The sequence below is a fragment of the Typha angustifolia genome, chromosome 14, assembly GCF_048772165.1.
Source record: "Typha angustifolia cultivar Huaian chromosome 14, ASM4877216v1, whole genome shotgun sequence".
Taxonomy (NCBI): Eukaryota; Viridiplantae; Streptophyta; class Magnoliopsida; order Poales; family Typhaceae; genus Typha; species Typha angustifolia.
In genome coordinates this window covers 11,246,057-11,264,454 of record NC_133252.1, presented here as the reverse complement: position 1 = coordinate 11,264,454, position 18,398 = coordinate 11,246,057, and the positions used below count along the sequence as shown (strand labels likewise).

Genomic DNA, 18,398 nt, shown 5'->3' with positions numbered 1-18,398 from the left:
CACAAGATATGCACAAGCAATTATATGTTGGAGAACCTTGTATAGACTTTTGAATGGTATAATTCGCTAACTGTTTTCAATCAAACTCCTCTCCTCTCGCAGTCTGGCTATCGCAGTGCAGTGGATTTGTCGAATTCTCTCCCTTGAAAGGTTTAGTAATCTTCCAATCTCATCGCATGATCTTGCTGATTCACCATTCAGACCGTAGCGTAGTCTTATGATGTATTCTTCCCTTGGACTTAGTTTCTTGAGAAGCTTCTCCAAATTTTGCAGGGCTAGTTTTCTTGCAATAATTGGTTCTGGCCTTGACTCATCTGGCCCTGCAATAATGTCCTGCATTAATGATCAATGAGGAAAGTTAGAAGTAGGCTTTTCTTTGCTTCTTGGTGCAGTGCAACAAGCTATCAAATTACTTTACCTTGAGTGTCGCTCCTTCGCCGTTCACCGGTTGATCAATGGAGATCGGATGTCTACTTTTCTCACAAATAATTCGAACACTAGAGACACTGATCTCAAGAAAATCTGCAATTTCTTCATACGTAGGCGACCTTCTTAATCGCCTCCTTAATGTGGCAGTAGCTTCAGTAACTTTGTTCATCCCCTCACACAAGTTACCCTAAGAAATGCTAAATATGAATTTATTACTTATTGACTTAGTACAAGAAGGTAGAAGATGCACTGAAGAAAATATATTAATCAAAGTTCTAATAACTTACTGGCAATCTAACAATCCTCGACTTGTTAACGATAGCTTTAACAATCGCTTGTTTGATCCACCAGTAGACATAGGTTGAGAGTTTATATCCTTTCTTGTGATCAAATCTCTGCGCACCGCGAATAAGTCCTATGCACCCTTCCTGGAATAGCTATCTATAGTCAGAATAAAGAACATATCAAACAAGTTATGCTGAATGTTACTTGAATGAGAAATAAACTAATAACAGTTCTAACCTGGATGAGATCCTGAATGCTTAGTCCTTTACCCTGGTATGCAGTAGCAATCGAGACTACAAGGCGCTTGTAGCTCAAGATGATCCTTTCTTTACTCTCTCTTGCCCTCAGCAATGCCTTATCTCTGCTTGTCTTCTTCATCCAAGCAGATGCTGCAGGAATTCCTGAGTTAGATGGAGCTGACTCCTCCATTTGCATGCTTGCAGTCTCAAGCAAGGCTTCTTCCTATCACCACAAGCTCAGATTATTATTAGAGACAGAGGATTTATTAAGTTACAGTTCATTCAATGTGTCATTTGAAAATTTCTAAGAATTTAAGTTACAACCAATCCAGCAAAGTGTTCCCATGATGTTCAAATATCTCAATTTTTGAAATGTAGCATCTGAAACCATGAATTGAATTCTAAAACAGTATTTATATTGGCTTGCAAGGATGTCAACTTAGAAAAGAACAAAAGAAAAAAAGAGGCTCTTTAGACTTCTAAACAAAGTTCTAAACTAGCAGCTACAACTGCTGCCATTGAAAGATGAACAGTTGCCTACCTTGAGATAACGAGAGAATTCTGCCTCTTGTCGTGCTGTAAGATACCCCGATCGCTGTGTCCTCGACGAGCGGCGCCCCTCGATTAAATCAAACACATTGCCATCTTCATCCTCCTCATCATCAGACGACAAGCCTGAATTCTTTCTCCTCTTCCTCCTCCTCCTACACCTTCTTTGCTTCCTACGTTCCAACACCGCGCTTTCTTGCAGAATTCCGCCGGTAAGGGCTAGACTGAGAGCTTCGGCGGCGGCGGCGGTGATTGCCAAAGAATCATCCTGAATCACTACTAGTTGAGAATTATGAGTGGTGAGGGCAGAGGAAGGAAGGAGGAGGGAAATGGACTGGTGTTGTTGTTGTTGTTGTTGTTGAGAGATCTGGAGGGAATTCCTTGGAAGAACGGAATGGTGGAGAGGAAGTGAGAGTGCATGCATGACTGTAGATGGATGTTTGAAGAGAGAGAGAGAGAGAGAGAGGAGTTTACAATTGTTTATAATTGCTAATACTATCCTCTGTTTCCAACTCTCCATGGCCAAAGATATGTTTTTGCTATGTGTGATGCACAACTTGTTTCCATATGGGAAAAGATAAGATAAAGTGGTTGGGTGTGTGAAGCCTACCTCTCTCAATCTCCTTTTTTTTTTTTTTTTTTTTTTTTTTAAATTTTCATCTCAATGATAAACTAACTAAATTTCAGATCAATAATGAAGGTAAAAGCACAATAATATGTAGGATCTTTTTACACCATTATGATTTGCTTTTATCAAGATTATCATCATAAAGTTGATATTAATATAATGAAGAATAATAAATTTAATTTGGAATTTGTGATATATTAAACTAAATGATAAAAATATTCTTAATTGGATGTAAAGTAGTAATAGTAATTAGGTGTTATTTAATCTATAGACAAAATAATAATTTAAAATTATTATTAAATTAAAATTTAAAAGTTGTAGGAAATAAAAGGAAAGAGAATGATGTATTAATATACCGAAAGAAACTAAATTGTTGTTTAGTTACTATACCAAAATAATAAAACTTATTTCAAAGAAAAAAAGATATACTCATATTCTACAAGTAAATGAAAGCTCGGCTACTGAAAAGGCGGCAGTATCCATCTTTTCCAGGTAGCCCATGTATATATCTTGAACAAAGACTATGTCTGTTGATTCAAAAAATGGCAAGGGCATCTTCTTGTTTGATGTTTATGTCCATAACTATTGAGCTAAGATTAACAAGTGCTCATCTGCTTGAAGGGAAATCATTCAATCCTACTCTCGGCCGTTTCTGTACAAATATTGTGTGATGTATTAAATTGTGCGAAAAAAATAAACTTGCTTCTACCTTGCTTGCTTGAGTCCGTCTAAGAATTCACGGTTCATGAACCATTTCAATTCCTCAAGAAAAAAGCACTGCATTCACAGGCTTGAACAAGAGGAAAACAAATAGCTTTTATAAATGGAAAAAGAGCACCAGTGAAAGACAATAATGTAATGTTCTCCTATCCACCGACCAAAACTTACGCTTCCAATCAATATAACGCCCACAAGAGACTGGTTCAAATATGTCACACATACTCAACATGATAGAAAAACCTTGAAAACCTAAAGATGGCAATATGGTGGCTTGCTAGCTTTGACAGAAGCCGGTGGTGGATCTGTACACAACTTGAAAGAAAAAGCATAAAGAACGAAAGGGGTGTTCAAAGGAATATAAATCTATTAACGTGTTTATTTGCTGATTCAAGACAGTGCCGAAGATCTTCAACTTGCGGTGTTCTTTCTTGATGCGTAAACCCGGTAGGCAGCCATGCCAACAACTGCTAGGGCAGCTCCAACTGTGACAGTGAACAAAGGTAGCATTACTTGGGATATCGAGGAAACAATTACAGAATGTAAAATTGTATATTACAGTATCTTTGTACTATTCAATGAGTTGGAAGAAATTAGCTTAATGAAAAGACAAGAATGGCTATCAACAAGAAATATGCTGCTATCTTTAAATTACACACAATCATGCAAGCACAGACTAGATTGGTTAAATACTTGACAAGGGAAGGCATAACATACTTAAATCTCTATAAGGATCTTAAACTGAGAGCAAATGTGCATTCTGAGGAACCATTTGACTAGGCACACCAATCAAGTGATAAACAAACTTGAACAGATTGATGTCCATTGCAAGTGGCATCAAGTTCAGATAGGCTTCCATGAGCAACCTAATCTGCAATTTAGTTCTCTGAGAGACTGGTGCTGCATCCCAAGTCTATTCACTCTAGGTTTGGGTTGGATGGGGAGAAGAGGACAACAGAACAAAGAACAGTATCCAAGTAGTACAAAAAAGGGAAGAGAGACATCTGAAGATCATCAGCGCACATGGTTCCCAAAAATCAAGGGAAAATTAAAGAAACAGTAAACATAAATCATCTCCTAGTCAGAAAGAAGGGAAGGGTAGAAGATACATGTCAATAACCGAGACTCTTGACATCAGCAGAATTGCCAAAATAGATTTCATAAGTTTTGAAAAAGGAACAGAAAATGAGTCTGCCAAGGGTACTGTTGTAAGTCCTGGTTATTTCCTTTTTGCAATCTGTGCTATAGTTCGTATTCTTCAAAATGAGTGGCAACTGCATCAAAGATAAAGTTGCATAGTGTGCATACATCTTGTTCTCCTTAGACATTACAAGATGGAAGCTCTGTGACTAAGATGCTTTTCTTTTACTTTATTAAGATGCTTTTCTTCTATTTTTTCCCCCTTTAAGCTTCAAATTGAAAATGAGAAGTAACATAAGCCTGCTTAATAAGAGCAAGCAGGCATACTTATCATATTTCACATATAGAAGCATATCAACACAAGCGAGGGGGTCAGTTGAAAGGAAGTAACAAGAAAGTTACCTGAAACAAACATGAGGGACTGACTTACAAACCGCCGATATTGCTTACGGTTCTTTCCAGCCTCAGTTTCTGGAATGCTCATATGGGGACGCTGAGCAGCAGTAACTATTCGAGAAAATACATTATTGAAATCTCTTAACCTCATACTGACAGGTATAGGTGTCTCTATTCCCATATCCTGACTTACCTGCCAACAGAAAAGTATGAAACTAGTAATTAATGAATCAGTCGCTACATAAGTATTAATTCAAACATCAGGTTTAGGAAAATTAGCATGAAGAACCAATTAACAACTACATTGGGTGCCAGTGCACGACATAATACCCAACACTCCAACAGTATAATGCAATAAAGATGCTGAATAGATAACAACAAGCAATTATCATGAATAACATGAGAGTGACATGAAATTACAACTTAGAAATAGAGATTTAGGGTAACCATCCAAGAGGACATCATACCAACTAAAGTAAGATTAATTAAGTAACCATTTACCACATATTGATATAGCTAGTGAAAGAAAATCTTAAGCTCTTCATCAACCATGAGTGCGAATGTAAAAGCAGAAAGCAAAACATACTCTTGTTGAATCATGTATGGCCAAGGGATATGGATCAAGATCATCCTTGGCAGAAATAATAAGGCAAGGAACTTCGAAGCCGCTATTTTCTCCATGAGTTGCAACTTGCACAAGCAACTCTTTTGCCCTTTTAAATGAATTTTCATCAGAACTGCAAAAGAACATCAATTATGTTACCCTCCACAAAAGGGGATGGGAAAAAAGAAGGAAAAAAATGGCATACCAAGATTAATTATAAATTACATTGATTAGTACTGATAATGCATCATGATAGTACAGTATCCTCTTTAGAGTTTACTGGCAACTACAGTAAATCATTTTGAGTCACCTTAGGATGCTTCTCTTGACATAAAGCAATAGCAACGATCGCCATGTGATGCAACGAGAAAACTATCTGAAGTTTTTAAGCATAGTAGTACAATAAGCAAAATCTAAATTGATTTTCAAAGAAAATATGAAAGAATCCAATGACTCCATGCCATATTATTAAACGAGAAAAGTATCTTAAGTTTTTAAGCACAGTCGTATGATAAGCAAAATCTATAACTCATTTTCAAAGAAAATATGAAAGAATCCAATGACTCCACACCATATAATTAAACGAGCAATATCTGAAGTTTTTAAGCACAGCAGTAAGATACGCAGAATCCATAATTGATTTTCAAAGAAAATACAAAAGAATCCGATGACTCCATGCTATATTATTATTCTTTAAATCAAACTGTTCCTTCAAGCAAAAAAAGATTTAGACATTAATCAATCAAAGAAAAGAAATTTGTGTTTAATATTTCTATCTACGGAAACCAAACAATATTAGACAGCAGTAAGGCTGATAATAACTTCTATAAGTTCACATAATTCAGATTTGCGGCAAGATGTAGCTCATTTCATTAGATAAAACTAGTGAAAAGCTTATATACTTAATATAAGAAAGAAATAAATTTGGCAGAATTTAAACCTATCATGAACAAATACTGCTAGATCACAAGCTGCCAAGGATTCCTTATTAGACAGCACAGGTTTGACTTCATCTTCAGGTACCTCTCGCATTATAAGTGTTTTTTTAGTCCCCTTCATGATAAACATACAAACACGTTAATAGAGTGAGAAAATTGAACGTCATAAACATAAAAACAAGTGACAAAATTCACATGTGATATTGACACTCATATAATAGTATATTGTGCTAACTGGTATTCCAAGATAAAAATAACCTAAATGATCTATTTGTCATCCTGTAAAAATCAGAAGACCTATGGCTCTATGACACTGCAAATGGATTACATCACCAAAATGAATTCTTCACTTTAAAATGATCATTTTGTCCATACAACTTAGCATAGGACTCATCCTTTTATTGATTATCCAGAATAACATAGGACTCATCCTTTATTGATTATCCATAATACTTTTCTTGACTACTTTTGATCCTTTAAATAATTTTTCATAACCTTTTAAACATGCAACCACCTAATTTTCTACTCTACTGTTTGTGAGAGAATGATACCAAAACCAATTCCATCTGAGGACTAAGTACCAATAAGAAACATGAGATTCTTAAAAATGTCAAAGTTAAGAATGGATAAGCATATGCAACAAATATGCCCAAAAATGTCAGCATAGGTATATGCTTAAATAGGAGATTCAGATAAAATTACAAAAATAAAATTTAGCACTATAGGTAGAGTCTTGAATATCCCATATAAATAGTAGATAAAGGAGCAGTTGCATGTGAGTATACACCAGGAGGAGTCAATGGTGTAAGTATACTTACTCCTGGCAGCTCAACAACATTAGCTGCAAACCTTTCACTGGTTGTTGGTGTGTGCTTATCAACAAATGTCCTGAATGTAAACCAGTAATGCTATGTCAGCACAAAGAAAATAGCTATATATTATAATCTTCTATTACAGGAAAAAACTAATTTCCGGACCTTCCAATAAATGAATTTAGCAATGCAGACTTCCCAGCATTTTTAGGTCCAAAGACATAGCACTGAAAAACATTTCTCTGCGACTCGTGCCGTTTACGATCTAAGCGCCTTTTTCTGGTGATATGAAAAGCTGAAGCAGGATCACCGGGGTATCCAAGGTAAATCAAGTTAGCTAGACTACTTTCTGGGTCTAGAAGTGTCATGAGGGCCCACTGCAATTAGAGGAGTTATAAAGTTTCTGTGAGATCTCAAAGAAGAAAACACAACTTACGGATATGTTGATGTGACTAATTACACATAAATCTAATGAATCAACTAGGCATAGCTACATCTACAAGCAGCAATTTGCTCCAGATATCCTCTAAACAGAACACATCACTCCATTGCTGCATCTTACAGTTTCTGGGCAGTATGCTATGAAGCAAGCATTAACCTGTCCATCTTCAACATGTTCACATATTTAGTAACTTCCTACCCTCAAGAACCAAACTCTCATCCAGGAGGTCCTTCTGCATATGATACTTTACCATCTTTACCTCAATTTTTTACATTTCATTTATCTAATGGCTCCTTTTCCTACCAATGAAAATTACAGCCCTCTCTTTTCCTAACTATAACAAATAGAAGATAAGAAATTAAGATGGCAATCAACATCGCATAAATAGAACAATGACCAAATCACTTGAAATACTTGATAAAAATAATTATCAAGAGATTGTTTGAAAAAATATATATATGCAAGGAAACAGATGGTTGGTCTTTCCATCATATACTAATTTTCTTATATAACCTTACAATATGAAAAATTCAGTAAATCAGTTTCTCCACTATTTGCCTGAAGCAGGAGCAGGGGTGATGATGCAGGTATGCATGTGAGGAAGCAGCAAATTAGCAACAGTAAATTAAGAATACAGAAGTGCTCAAGGAGAAGAAGCAAGTTCAAAGTACAAAGATGCAGATATGAATGCCAGGGAGCAACACAAACAGAGAATTAAAAAGGGAATTTCTCAGAAAGCAAATGAATGACTGATTTGAAGAGATTGCAGGAATAGTTCAGCGTGTCAGTAAATATTCCTGCTACTAGAGTTACATTATCATGCATCCCTTAAGAACAACCGGACAACCATGACAGGACTTGTACAAATTTTTTTTCCTCAAGTAACAACCATGTCAAGATTCAGTAGAAAAATTTCTCCTTTAGGAACGACCAAGTAAGGACTCAGGACAAAATATGAAAATTCTTTAGCAATGCAAAGGTTAAAAAATAGGTATAGTAAAGCTAATCCCCTGTCATATCCCGATAAGAGGTAAAAAGGAACTAAATAAAGAGAAAAAAGGTATAAGGATGCCAAGAGGTTATAGATAACAAAGAAGTGCTGATGCCTCACTGAGGTGAAAAAGATCATGGTAATGTTAGATGGTGGTCGAAGGAAAAGAGGAGGGAAAGAGATTTTCATTTCTTCCTACTACGACAAGAAAAATCTGGTACTGTCTTGTTGCCACCAATTAAAGATTGATGGCAATCTACATAGCTGTAAGAAAATAATTTAGTGTTGAATTGCAAATACAAGAAAAGTGGACCAAAATCAATCTCTGCTCGAAAATATTGACCTGTATAGAGGATTTATGCAATAAAGTTCAAAAAAATTGGCCTATTTTTACAAATTTATGCTCAGATATTTTATAACCTCTATAATTATCTGCGTCTAAAGGCAAATTCAGCATCTAGAAAGGCTGCCAACCAAAAGGATTCATATTGGAACAATCTAATTTATTTATTCTACATTACTTGCACACAAAAGAGACAACTATGCACAAAACCAGTACTACAGATGAAGAGCAGTACATGACAAGTTTTGTAGCCTTATGATGACAACTTGAAAAATTGAATGCTGTGGCCGCATTTTCTTCATAAAAAATTACATGATGCACTATCAGATGATAATCGTTGTGAAATTTAAATAAATAGGACAGCTAAACAACCCACAAGGAAAAGATGAATGCACTGCAGTGTTCCAAAAGGAAAAACCAGTGCATGTTAACAAAAACATATAGATGCACATGGAGACAGAGTACATAAGGCAATGGAAATTACGTCAACTGGACAGTAACTTTTCCACGGTACAATGGAAATGTAAGCAGTTTCTCACCAAAAAGAAAAAAGAGTAGATAATATAGAGTTGAAGAAAATAATCAAATAGTAAAAACCTGAGAGAGAAATCCTTCAAGTGTCAATCCTCCCAACACATTCTTTTCTGCAGCATCTTTATAAGGACCATCAGCAGACCAAGGACTGATGCACATAAGAAAACAGTAAGGTAGAAAAAGTTTTAGTTTCAGTGATGCATTAGATCAAAGAAATGAAGTAACATATATGAAAACAGTAGATTAATCATTACATAAGCTGATTGATTATCAAGAGTCTAACTACTTTGAACTTTCAGTATCAAATTTTGTCTAACTAAATTCTGTATGCTTTTAATTTCTTAACTTAATTACAAGATTCCTGGCCTTCTTTGGTGAGTAGATCATAACAAAAGAATAATGAGAATTTCTTTCATCTTACTTTCAGAATGAAAAATATATGAGAAAGCATGAATGGTATACTAATAGTCTGGTATCATATCTGCATATGATATGGACTATAGTGAGAGTGAGACACATATACAATTATTTGATTGGTGCAAACTTTCAGCAAAATGATGATCGAGCTCAAAAAATGTGCTGAACCAAATAAAGAATGTAAAACACAATTGGTCATATAATTGTGGTTATATAGATATTTTTTATAGTAGGGTTTTTTAGTTTTTACTATAGGTATAAGAGGAGCCGACCCGTCTTACACATGTGTTCCAACTATCAATGAATCCCTAAGATTTTAGGTGGAATGGGAATTGTAATTCTTAGCCAGCATAGCTGCTTATGGCTACAATATTTAAAACATAAAGTGCTTCTGACTAGTTATTCTATTAGAAGAGCCAATGTTGGCTGCTAAAACTTATAGCTAGTGAAAACAGTTAATGTTCCATGACGACAAACAAGGGTGAATTATAAATGCTGTAAATTCTGGTGTCAATGGCAATAATAAATAGATAACACCCCATTTCAACATGAAACTGGTGACTGGATTATATGAGTTCCAACCCAGGTTCAGAATTATATCCACTGAAACACGTCCATTTTTGTGAATCAGTTTTGGCAATATCTTCGGTTGAACTGCTCAAGAAGATGGCACTAAGCTATGGCTACTTGCTTATTTATTTGCTCAGATGATTGTCCTATCACATATATGATAAAATAACACTTGAGCCTTTGTACATAAGATCAGTCAATCTAGCTTATCAAAGACTGAATTATACTAACGCACTAAAGGATGGGTTTGGAGAAAATCTGCAGCAGCATCAGACCAAATAAAAAAATTTGAGAATTCTCATATATTTTTCTAACCTAAACATCATATTGAGAAACACAGTACTCATGCACTTAATATCATACATCATTGAATACAAAGAGTCTGAAAGTTGTGCAATGAACAATAAATTATGGTAACAATAGTAGAAAGAAAAAGTAAATTACTAACAGACTGCTAGTGTTAGTTAATGGGATGACTTGTAAAGAAGAACAAAATGAATGTTGCTCTTCATGAAAAACACATTACCTTTCAGGTGCAGTTGAGAATAGATCGTCAAGCTCATCATGTCGCAGAGCCCCATCCTGCAAGTACATAAACCAAGGAGTAAATAATGAAGCCTAGGGATAAAGAAGAGGGCATTTTTGGCTTTAAATGCATCAACTAAGTAAAACTAGAGGAATAGTAAAGGAGATAAGGGCATGCAAAGTCCAGCAAAAAGAAGTAGATCTCTACAAAAGCATTTCATGCAGAAACCAAATTTCAGCTCGCAAAAATAAGTTAGAAAATGGAAAAAATTGTGTACTCATGTGAGAGCTTGTTACAAATTTGAGATGGATAGCATGATCGATATTGATAACGCTAAGTATACATATACAAGATAGGAAAATGAAGCACAAGATAACATTGTTCTTCCCAGTATGGATTCAGAGAAAGGAAATAACTTTACATATTTTTAACTTCTCCAAGAGCAGAATACCAATTGATCAACATTTTTCACAATACATGAATGAAAAGGGCATGAGGAGTTAACAATCGATCAACATTTTCCACCACATGGGGATCACACTAACACATGTTAACAAAGGGTAAAGCCTTAGCATTTCAGCACGTGAGACACTCAACAAGAGACAACAATATTACACTACGTATCTACCTGCCAACAAACAAAGAAACTCAAGTTTTACCATGAATCAATAAACTAAATGGTTTCAAATGAAAAGAACTACTGTTAGAGGCTAACATAACACAAATATTTGTGTTAATTTTATATAAAACATCTACACACTTAACAAAATGGTAATTATGCTGAAAATGTAGAAGCATCTGTATACCACAACCTTCGTAGTTATGGAAGAGTAATAGAACATTTGCTGTATATGAGCATTATATGCTGCAATTAATGGAAAAGTCGAGTACCAGAAAATTGAACTACCCATAGGAAAGAAATTACATCATATACCAAGAGTGCAAATGTAATAGTTTAATCAGAAGAATAGAGTAATCCATACATTGTCAACATCAAAGATTAGGAATATTCCTTTCAAGAATTCCAATGCTTCATTTGTCAGCTCCACACTCTACAAGGCAAAAGCACAAATCTAGTTACTTTACAGATGATAATAACAATGACAGTATAAACAAAAAAATAAAAAATCTTCCAAAATTCAAGACTTGCTCTTCAATAACTAATTGTGAGTTTGACTCAATAGAATTTGATCAATCCTTCTTTTCCCCTACCTAGTGCCACTATATGTATTCCAGGAATAATTGGCACCTGAAAAGTAAAACTTGAGAACAGTCCGAATAGATTCAACTCATTTTGAAGCTAGCAATAAATTATTAATCATCATTCATTTGTGTCTCATTTTCATATTATAGTCTAAGTTATTTCCAACTTATTCAGAGGGCTATCATTTAAAATGTAATTGTTGAACCTTGAGAGGTAGCTAAAGCCCATAAGAATATAAAATAGCTCATCAAATGATTGCTCACGTATTACAAAAACACGTTGATTTTGTAAATTGATATTGGCAACAAATCTAACTCGAACTTTGATTGTGCAACTTGTATTGAATTTTGACAGGTATTATCAGATGAGACGAAAATAATATGTAAGAGTTCTGAGTAAATTCCTGCTAGATCAATGTACAAGTATCATCCATTATATGATGATCAACTAACACCTCAGTTCAAAACATGCACTTGAAATGAGCGCAACAGGCCATAAGAAGATAAGATAAATCTATTATCAAAAATAACAAAGTGAAAACAATGTAACATAAGTCAACCAAAAATTACTTGATCAGGGGCCCGCTTGAAATTTGTTGGGAGGAGATCATCTCTAAGTTTAATATCATTATCATAACCAAATTTCCTTAGTGCAGTCCATGTTGTTTCCAGACGGCCCTTTTCTATAAATAGAGCATGCAAGAAAAGGAATCCAGTCAAGGTAAGTCCTCGCTCATTTACTCCTTCAGGCATCTTCTCTTGCACAACCCTCTTGACACCCACAATTTCTGTAGGCTGCAGAGGTGCATTGAAACATCTAACCTGAAACGCACTCGCAACAAAGTGTCAGCAAAGCAGATATCGAACAAGCAAAAACATTCTAACAAAATATTAACAGATGCTCTTAATCAAGAAAAGGAGAAATGCAAAATTGTGGAGAAATCAAAAGTAACCTGAAAGTCATTTAACTCTGCATCACTGAGAGCACCATCTTTATCATTATCACAGAGAATGAAAATCCTTTTCAAGGCCCTCACACACCGAGGCTTCAATGACTGAGTTTCTTGATCAAAGAGAGGAGCAGTTGGATGGAGGACTGCTTTCTGAGCATAATAGAATACCTCGGGCACCTGTCAAAGAAGGCAGTTAAATTGACAAATAAAGTGATCTCTCAAACAAAGATCAGAAAACTACGACTCACACAAACTGTGCAGACTTACAATCATTATCACAATTAACTAATCAAATTTGATCATTAATTTTGATGCTAGGAGTTTAAAATACTAAGTAGAAATCTTGTTTACTTCAGCGATGAGTAAGGGGGAAAAAAAGAGAGACCTGAATCTGCCTGAGGGCGGAGCACTCGATGCAAGTTTCAATCTCTCGAAACTGCTGCATGATGGGAGCCATCACCTGCTCGAGGCTAACCTGCTCATCCCGTAGATCCAGCTTGCAGCCGACCACGATCACCGGCACCTTAATCTGCAAAAACCCGAAAAGGTTAATCCCACAGAAGCAGCCGAAGACAAATCTTTAGAGTTGAAAAGGAAACTTCTTTGAAGCAAAGAAACGAAAACCTCGAGCCGGCGGAGCTCGGGGAGCCAGAAGGTGCTGAGGCGATCGAGCGTGGCCGGGCGGTCGCACGCATAGGTCAGCACAATGGCGTCCGCCGCCTGGCACTCGGCGATCAGCTTCGCCTTGTTCTCGGGGCTGCAAAAGGGCCAAAACTTTGAAAACCCAAAATGGAAAAGGAGAAAACTTTACAACAGAGAAGCCACAAGGAGAAGGAGGAGGACCTGGAGGAGATGTCGATGATGGTGATCGGGACGCCATCCGGGTAGTAATCGGCGGGTAGGAGGGTCGGGGGCATGACACGCGGCACGTTATCGGGGAAGGACTCGGTGGCGACGGAGACAATGAGGCTCGACTTGCCGGTGCCCTGGTCGCCGATCACCGCCAGGCGGACGCTCGTCCGACCGACGTAGCTGGCGCCCGCCGCCGCCACCGACGGAGAAGCCATCGACGACGAGCCAACAAACAAAGAGAAGAGAGACGAGAGTGGAGAAGGCGAGGTAAGGAGGGTTGTGCGATTGCGCTTTTGGGATTAAAAGGAAGGGAAGTGAACAGTAGCCGGTAGCGGTGTAGGGTGCCCTAAGGTTGCCGAGGAAGCAAAGAAGAGTTCTTCTGAGTAACTACTGGAAGCTTTGGGTCCGGCCCGGGGTTGCTCTTTGGGTCGGGCCGGACCCGGCCTATGCTGGAGCTCCTAATGGTCTCGGGTCTACCCGATAGAAACCCAAGCCCGCTACGAGGTAAAATAAAAAAATAATAAAAAAAAGAGAGAAAAAGAACGTACGTCCGCATTTCATGCACACCTTAGTTCTCTTAAATTAACTATAATTGCAAAATAATATTAACACCTTTAAGTAAATTTTTGAAGGTTAAGGGAAAAAATAGAAAGGGGAAACAGTGATTGAGGTCAAATGAGGGATATTTTAAATTTTTTTTAAACTTTCAAGACATATAATTTTTCTCTATTTTGGCATCTGTTTTAAGTTTAAAGTTAAGTTAAGATATTTGTAAGACATTAAAGGAGAAATACAAGGAGTTTTACAAAAAATGCCGCTGTGCCTAATGAGCTCTAATTTGTACCCAAATAACTAAGCCAAGAATCTTCAGCTAGGTACAAACAAATGCAGAGAAACTGATGCTTTTTTATGTTCTAGGATTCCAGTGTTTACATTACAACTATATATAACTTGGATTTGGAACTACAAGCCAAAGAACCGATGCACTGGTAGAATTGAAGGGATTCCTGCTGATTGGTCTCAGCTTCGCTTTGCACCGTACCGAGATTAGAAACTAATAAAGCCCTTCTCTTTCAAGCTTTCTATGGTTTCCTTGATGCACCTCTCCAGTGGAACGAAGTCAATACCCAAGGGTTGGTATATTGGGATGAAGGGCTTGTCATCCGCGCAGCTGCAAATGAACATAGATTGGCAATCAGAACACCAACAGGAGCGATCGGAGTGTGAAAGTATTTGGTCTCAAGCTTAGGGAAGACAAAAACATGATCTTTCACAACTAGCAATGAGATGCAAGAGAGAAACACAAGCTGGTTTATATATGCTTGAATCACTAGTAATGATAAGACTTGTGATGCAACGGATATGTCGCTCACACTGTGGATAAATGTTACAACAAGAGTAAAAAGGAAAGATAACAATAATATGATAGGATACGAGTATTAAGAGATTCTCAGAATAAATTGTAAGTTGTGTGCTCGGTAATTAGAGTATGCCTCAAAGAAAGATGAAGATACAGATTGAGATGGAATTTCTAATGAAAGGTTAGGCAACCCAAGGAAAAGGCGCAAAATTTGCTATTATCTGTCCTATAAAATGGGTTCTGAGACATGAATTTCTATTGTAATAGTCCATGCCTATAAGTAGGAGAGTAGCATTGCTTTGCAAAGAGATGGCATATGGTTGTGTAAAGACTAAAGGTAAAGAGAATGCTGGTGAAAATGATGACTTACTTCTGAGAGAGTTGAAGAGAAGGATACAGGCCATATATGATCTTCACAATCTCTGAGTAGTGAGCAACTTGAGCAACTCTTTCAACTAGATAATATCTCCCTGTTGCCGAGGGAAATTCGTATGCCAGGATATCTGCCATAGCAACATCTTGAACATGCACCCACCGTACACTCAAATTTGGAAATGTAGGCGATCTTGCCAGAATACATCTCATCATTTCCTGGATAAAACGTGAAACATTTTTATCAAAAAGGCCATCCCAATGCACCAGGTTCCCATCAATATGTAATAAGCTAATGAGCAGTTAATACTCAATGCAAGAAATAGGAAGAGAGATTGACATCTTGGTCATGCTGATGGTAGGTTGGTAGGTTAATGTCTGATCAGTTGAAAAAGGAAAAAGAATCTGGATTTAGGAACTTCTAATATAATATGAGAGTTAGTTGGGAAAATTTTGAAGTACAGGTCCTGTATATAATATTTAAATGATATAACATATATTATAAATATATATTCTATACTAGAATTATATATTATTTATAAATTATGTATATATAATAAAATAGAAGTATATAGTATATATAGAACATATTCTACTCTCAAAATGAAAGGCCTCAATAATAACTGTGAAAAGATATGGGGCCAGGGATCTCCCTGCCGCAGCCCGCTTTGAGATTGGAAGAATCCAACGAGGACCCGTTGACAAGGATGGAAACCATGAGGTCACTGATGCAGGCCTTAATCCACAAGATCCAGGTTGAAATAAACCCAAGAAATAGCCGGCTCACGCTATCTCTGGCTTCTAAAGATCTGATGTTTTGTTCGCAAAGGTCTAGAATCTGAAGTTCAATTAACTATTGGAAAAAGAATTGACTTTTGACCTAAATTGTCAGATATAACTCAAGCTCATATTAAGCTATTAGCATGAAGACTAGCACCATTCCTCGCTAATGATAATATAAGGTCAAATTTCCCACTATAGGTATCAAGTCCACAAATTGTAAGCAAATCTTCAGCTAATTTATAGAGTAATATGCTGAGCAAGTTCAATACACAATCAGCGGGAAAATAAGCTTTCTCTAATCAAGCAGAGCTGGAGGATTAAAAGCTACCTTCCTAAAAGCTGGGAAAACTATCTAGGAAAGATGCCATGGTAAAGGCTAAATAAGTTTAAGGCTTTGAGATATATTGTGACAGCATTTGGTTGTAAAAGTTGAGACTTCCAGGCGGCAAGTACTATTACTACCTTCTATCATCCATAAGTGGGAAAGGAAAGCAGATTTAGGAGACTGGAGTTTGGGATGTGGATTAACCAAAGTTTCCATATCCACGCTACAATAGAAAACGAAAATTGTAAACTCGTACTAGAATTCCAACTTTTGCAACTAAATGCTTTGTTAGATGAGTAACACAAAAATGCCAAAATTTAATTATATGAACAGGACTACATACCATCTATAATCATTATCCCTTGAAAACTTCCAAGCAGCTTCCTCTGCCGAAGTTTTCGACAGTGGATACCACCACTGATGGAAATTGGAGAATTGGTCAGAAATTTTTCCATGGAAAAGCTACAGAAGTGAAACTTATATGCTAGCAGGCATTATTATGATAGTATGGTAACAATGATATGCAATACTTGGATATGTGGATATGCATGTTTGCAACTACCACTGCCAGAAATAATGTATTGCATATTACTGTCTATATATCTCACTCCATAATCTGTACTAAGAGAGAGAGGGCATCGGCAGAGATCGATGAGGTGTAAATTGCAAACATGGACATGCACAGGAGTTTGCATAAAGGATGAGCAATACCTTTGATTTCTCACAAATTTCATGACTAGAAAACCATGTCTCATCAATTACAACATCGGGAGTTTTTGGTCTCCCATTATGTTCCACAGCAGCCACGGATGATGTTACCACCACCCTCTTAACAGAAGCTTTAGCGCAGGAAGCCAATACATTTAGTGTGCCTTTCACTGCCAGATCAATCAAATCAACCTAAGATTTAAAACCCTAAAAATATTATAAACTTATAGCTTGTCATCCTTCAAATCCACGGAATTAACGAAACAAAGAAAAAAAAAAGGAAAAGAAGATAAGAAAAATGAATCCTCTATCCATTAAAAATTTAGATTTCTTTTGTTTAACGGCGTGAGACATTATCTAAAGAATCTACGACCCGTATCGAGATAATCGATGAGGGCATCAAATCGAATTTAAAATAAAGGAGAATGGAGGCTAATTGCAAGGATTGGGAACAAACCGGGGTCGCGGACGGAGGCTCAAACGATGTACCCGCGCTGGAGGAGAAGCTTAATGAGCCAGGAGGCGACGTAACCGGAAGCACCGGTCACCGACAACACCTTCCCGGCTCCGTTCATCGTCTTCGGCGGCGTATAGATAAATATACTGTAGAAGACTAACAAAGAAGTGGGACAAATTTCTCTGAGACGTGCGTATCCGGATGAGATTTGAGGAAATCAATTCTGTGCTCAAATAAGTGTACTATTTTTTTATTTTAATAAAAAAAGGTTTATTACTTAAGCGCTATCAGCATATGCCGACCACGTTGATCCACCGACGAAGTCATTCAAAGCCACGAGTTCAACTCTAACTCGAACTAATATTATAAAAAAATTATTTAATAGTTTAATATCTTAATGGTTTAGCTCAATGGATCGATACTCACATAATTTACCGTTTAGACTAGATAACTTAATGAAGTCTAAATATCTTTGTATCTAAAAAAAATTAACAGATTAACCTATATCTAATCTTTAAATTTATAAATAATTAAAAAAATATTGCTGCCAAAAGATTATGTTTTGCCATGTACGGACTTTTCTCGGTACTTTCTTTATTTAAAAAAAAGTCTTGCGTGGGCATTGACTCATGTCCGGATGATTCCGATTGCAATCTTTCGATTGCACCTAAAATCGAGTACAGATTTTTAAGTTATTTATAATTATAATTTTGTCCGTGCTATAAATAACCTAGTTAGATGATAAATAAATTATTCAGATCAAAATTAAATTAACACATTATAAAAGAATTATCATGTCATTAATAAGTTAGCGAATCTAATTAT

At 36.4% G+C, this 18,398-nt stretch overlaps 3 protein-coding genes across 3 annotated transcripts; all 3 read right to left on the bottom strand.

Annotated features, from left to right (window-relative positions):
- Window positions 1–9: 9 nt before the first annotated feature.
- LOC140776386 (RNA polymerase sigma factor sigD, chloroplastic) lies at window positions 10–2,015 on the bottom strand. Its single transcript, XM_073120077.1, has 5 exons — window positions 1,495–2,015; window positions 952–1,176; window positions 717–857; window positions 419–616; window positions 10–333 (listed from the first exon to the last, which is right to left on the bottom strand). The coding sequence occupies exons 1-5, from the start codon at window positions 1,924–1,926 to the stop codon at window positions 67–69; spliced, it is 1,263 nt and encodes a 420-aa protein (XP_072976178.1). The 5' UTR covers window positions 1,927–2,015; the 3' UTR covers window positions 10–66.
- Window positions 2,016–2,928: 913 nt separating this feature from the next.
- Window positions 2,929–13,912, bottom strand: LOC140775831 (mitochondrial Rho GTPase 1-like). Its single transcript, XM_073119285.1, has 14 exons — window positions 13,560–13,912; window positions 13,341–13,473; window positions 13,102–13,245; window positions 12,717–12,893; window positions 12,334–12,585; window positions 11,544–11,612; window positions 10,561–10,616; window positions 9,111–9,195; window positions 6,903–7,114; window positions 6,744–6,813; window positions 5,928–6,040; window positions 4,970–5,120; window positions 4,390–4,576; window positions 2,929–3,332 (listed from the first exon to the last, which is right to left on the bottom strand). The coding sequence occupies exons 1-14, from the start codon at window positions 13,781–13,783 to the stop codon at window positions 3,259–3,261; spliced, it is 1,947 nt and encodes a 648-aa protein (XP_072975386.1). The 5' UTR covers window positions 13,784–13,912; the 3' UTR covers window positions 2,929–3,258.
- Window positions 13,913–14,457: 545 nt separating this feature from the next.
- LOC140775727 (phenylacetaldehyde reductase-like) lies at window positions 14,458–17,691 on the bottom strand. Its single transcript, XM_073119135.1, has 4 exons — window positions 17,599–17,691; window positions 17,120–17,308; window positions 15,299–15,519; window positions 14,458–14,739 (listed from the first exon to the last, which is right to left on the bottom strand). Exons 1-4 carry the CDS (start codon window positions 17,689–17,691, stop codon window positions 14,616–14,618), a joined length of 627 nt encoding a protein of 208 aa, XP_072975236.1. The 3' UTR covers window positions 14,458–14,615.
- Window positions 17,692–18,398: the final 707 nt, after the last annotated feature.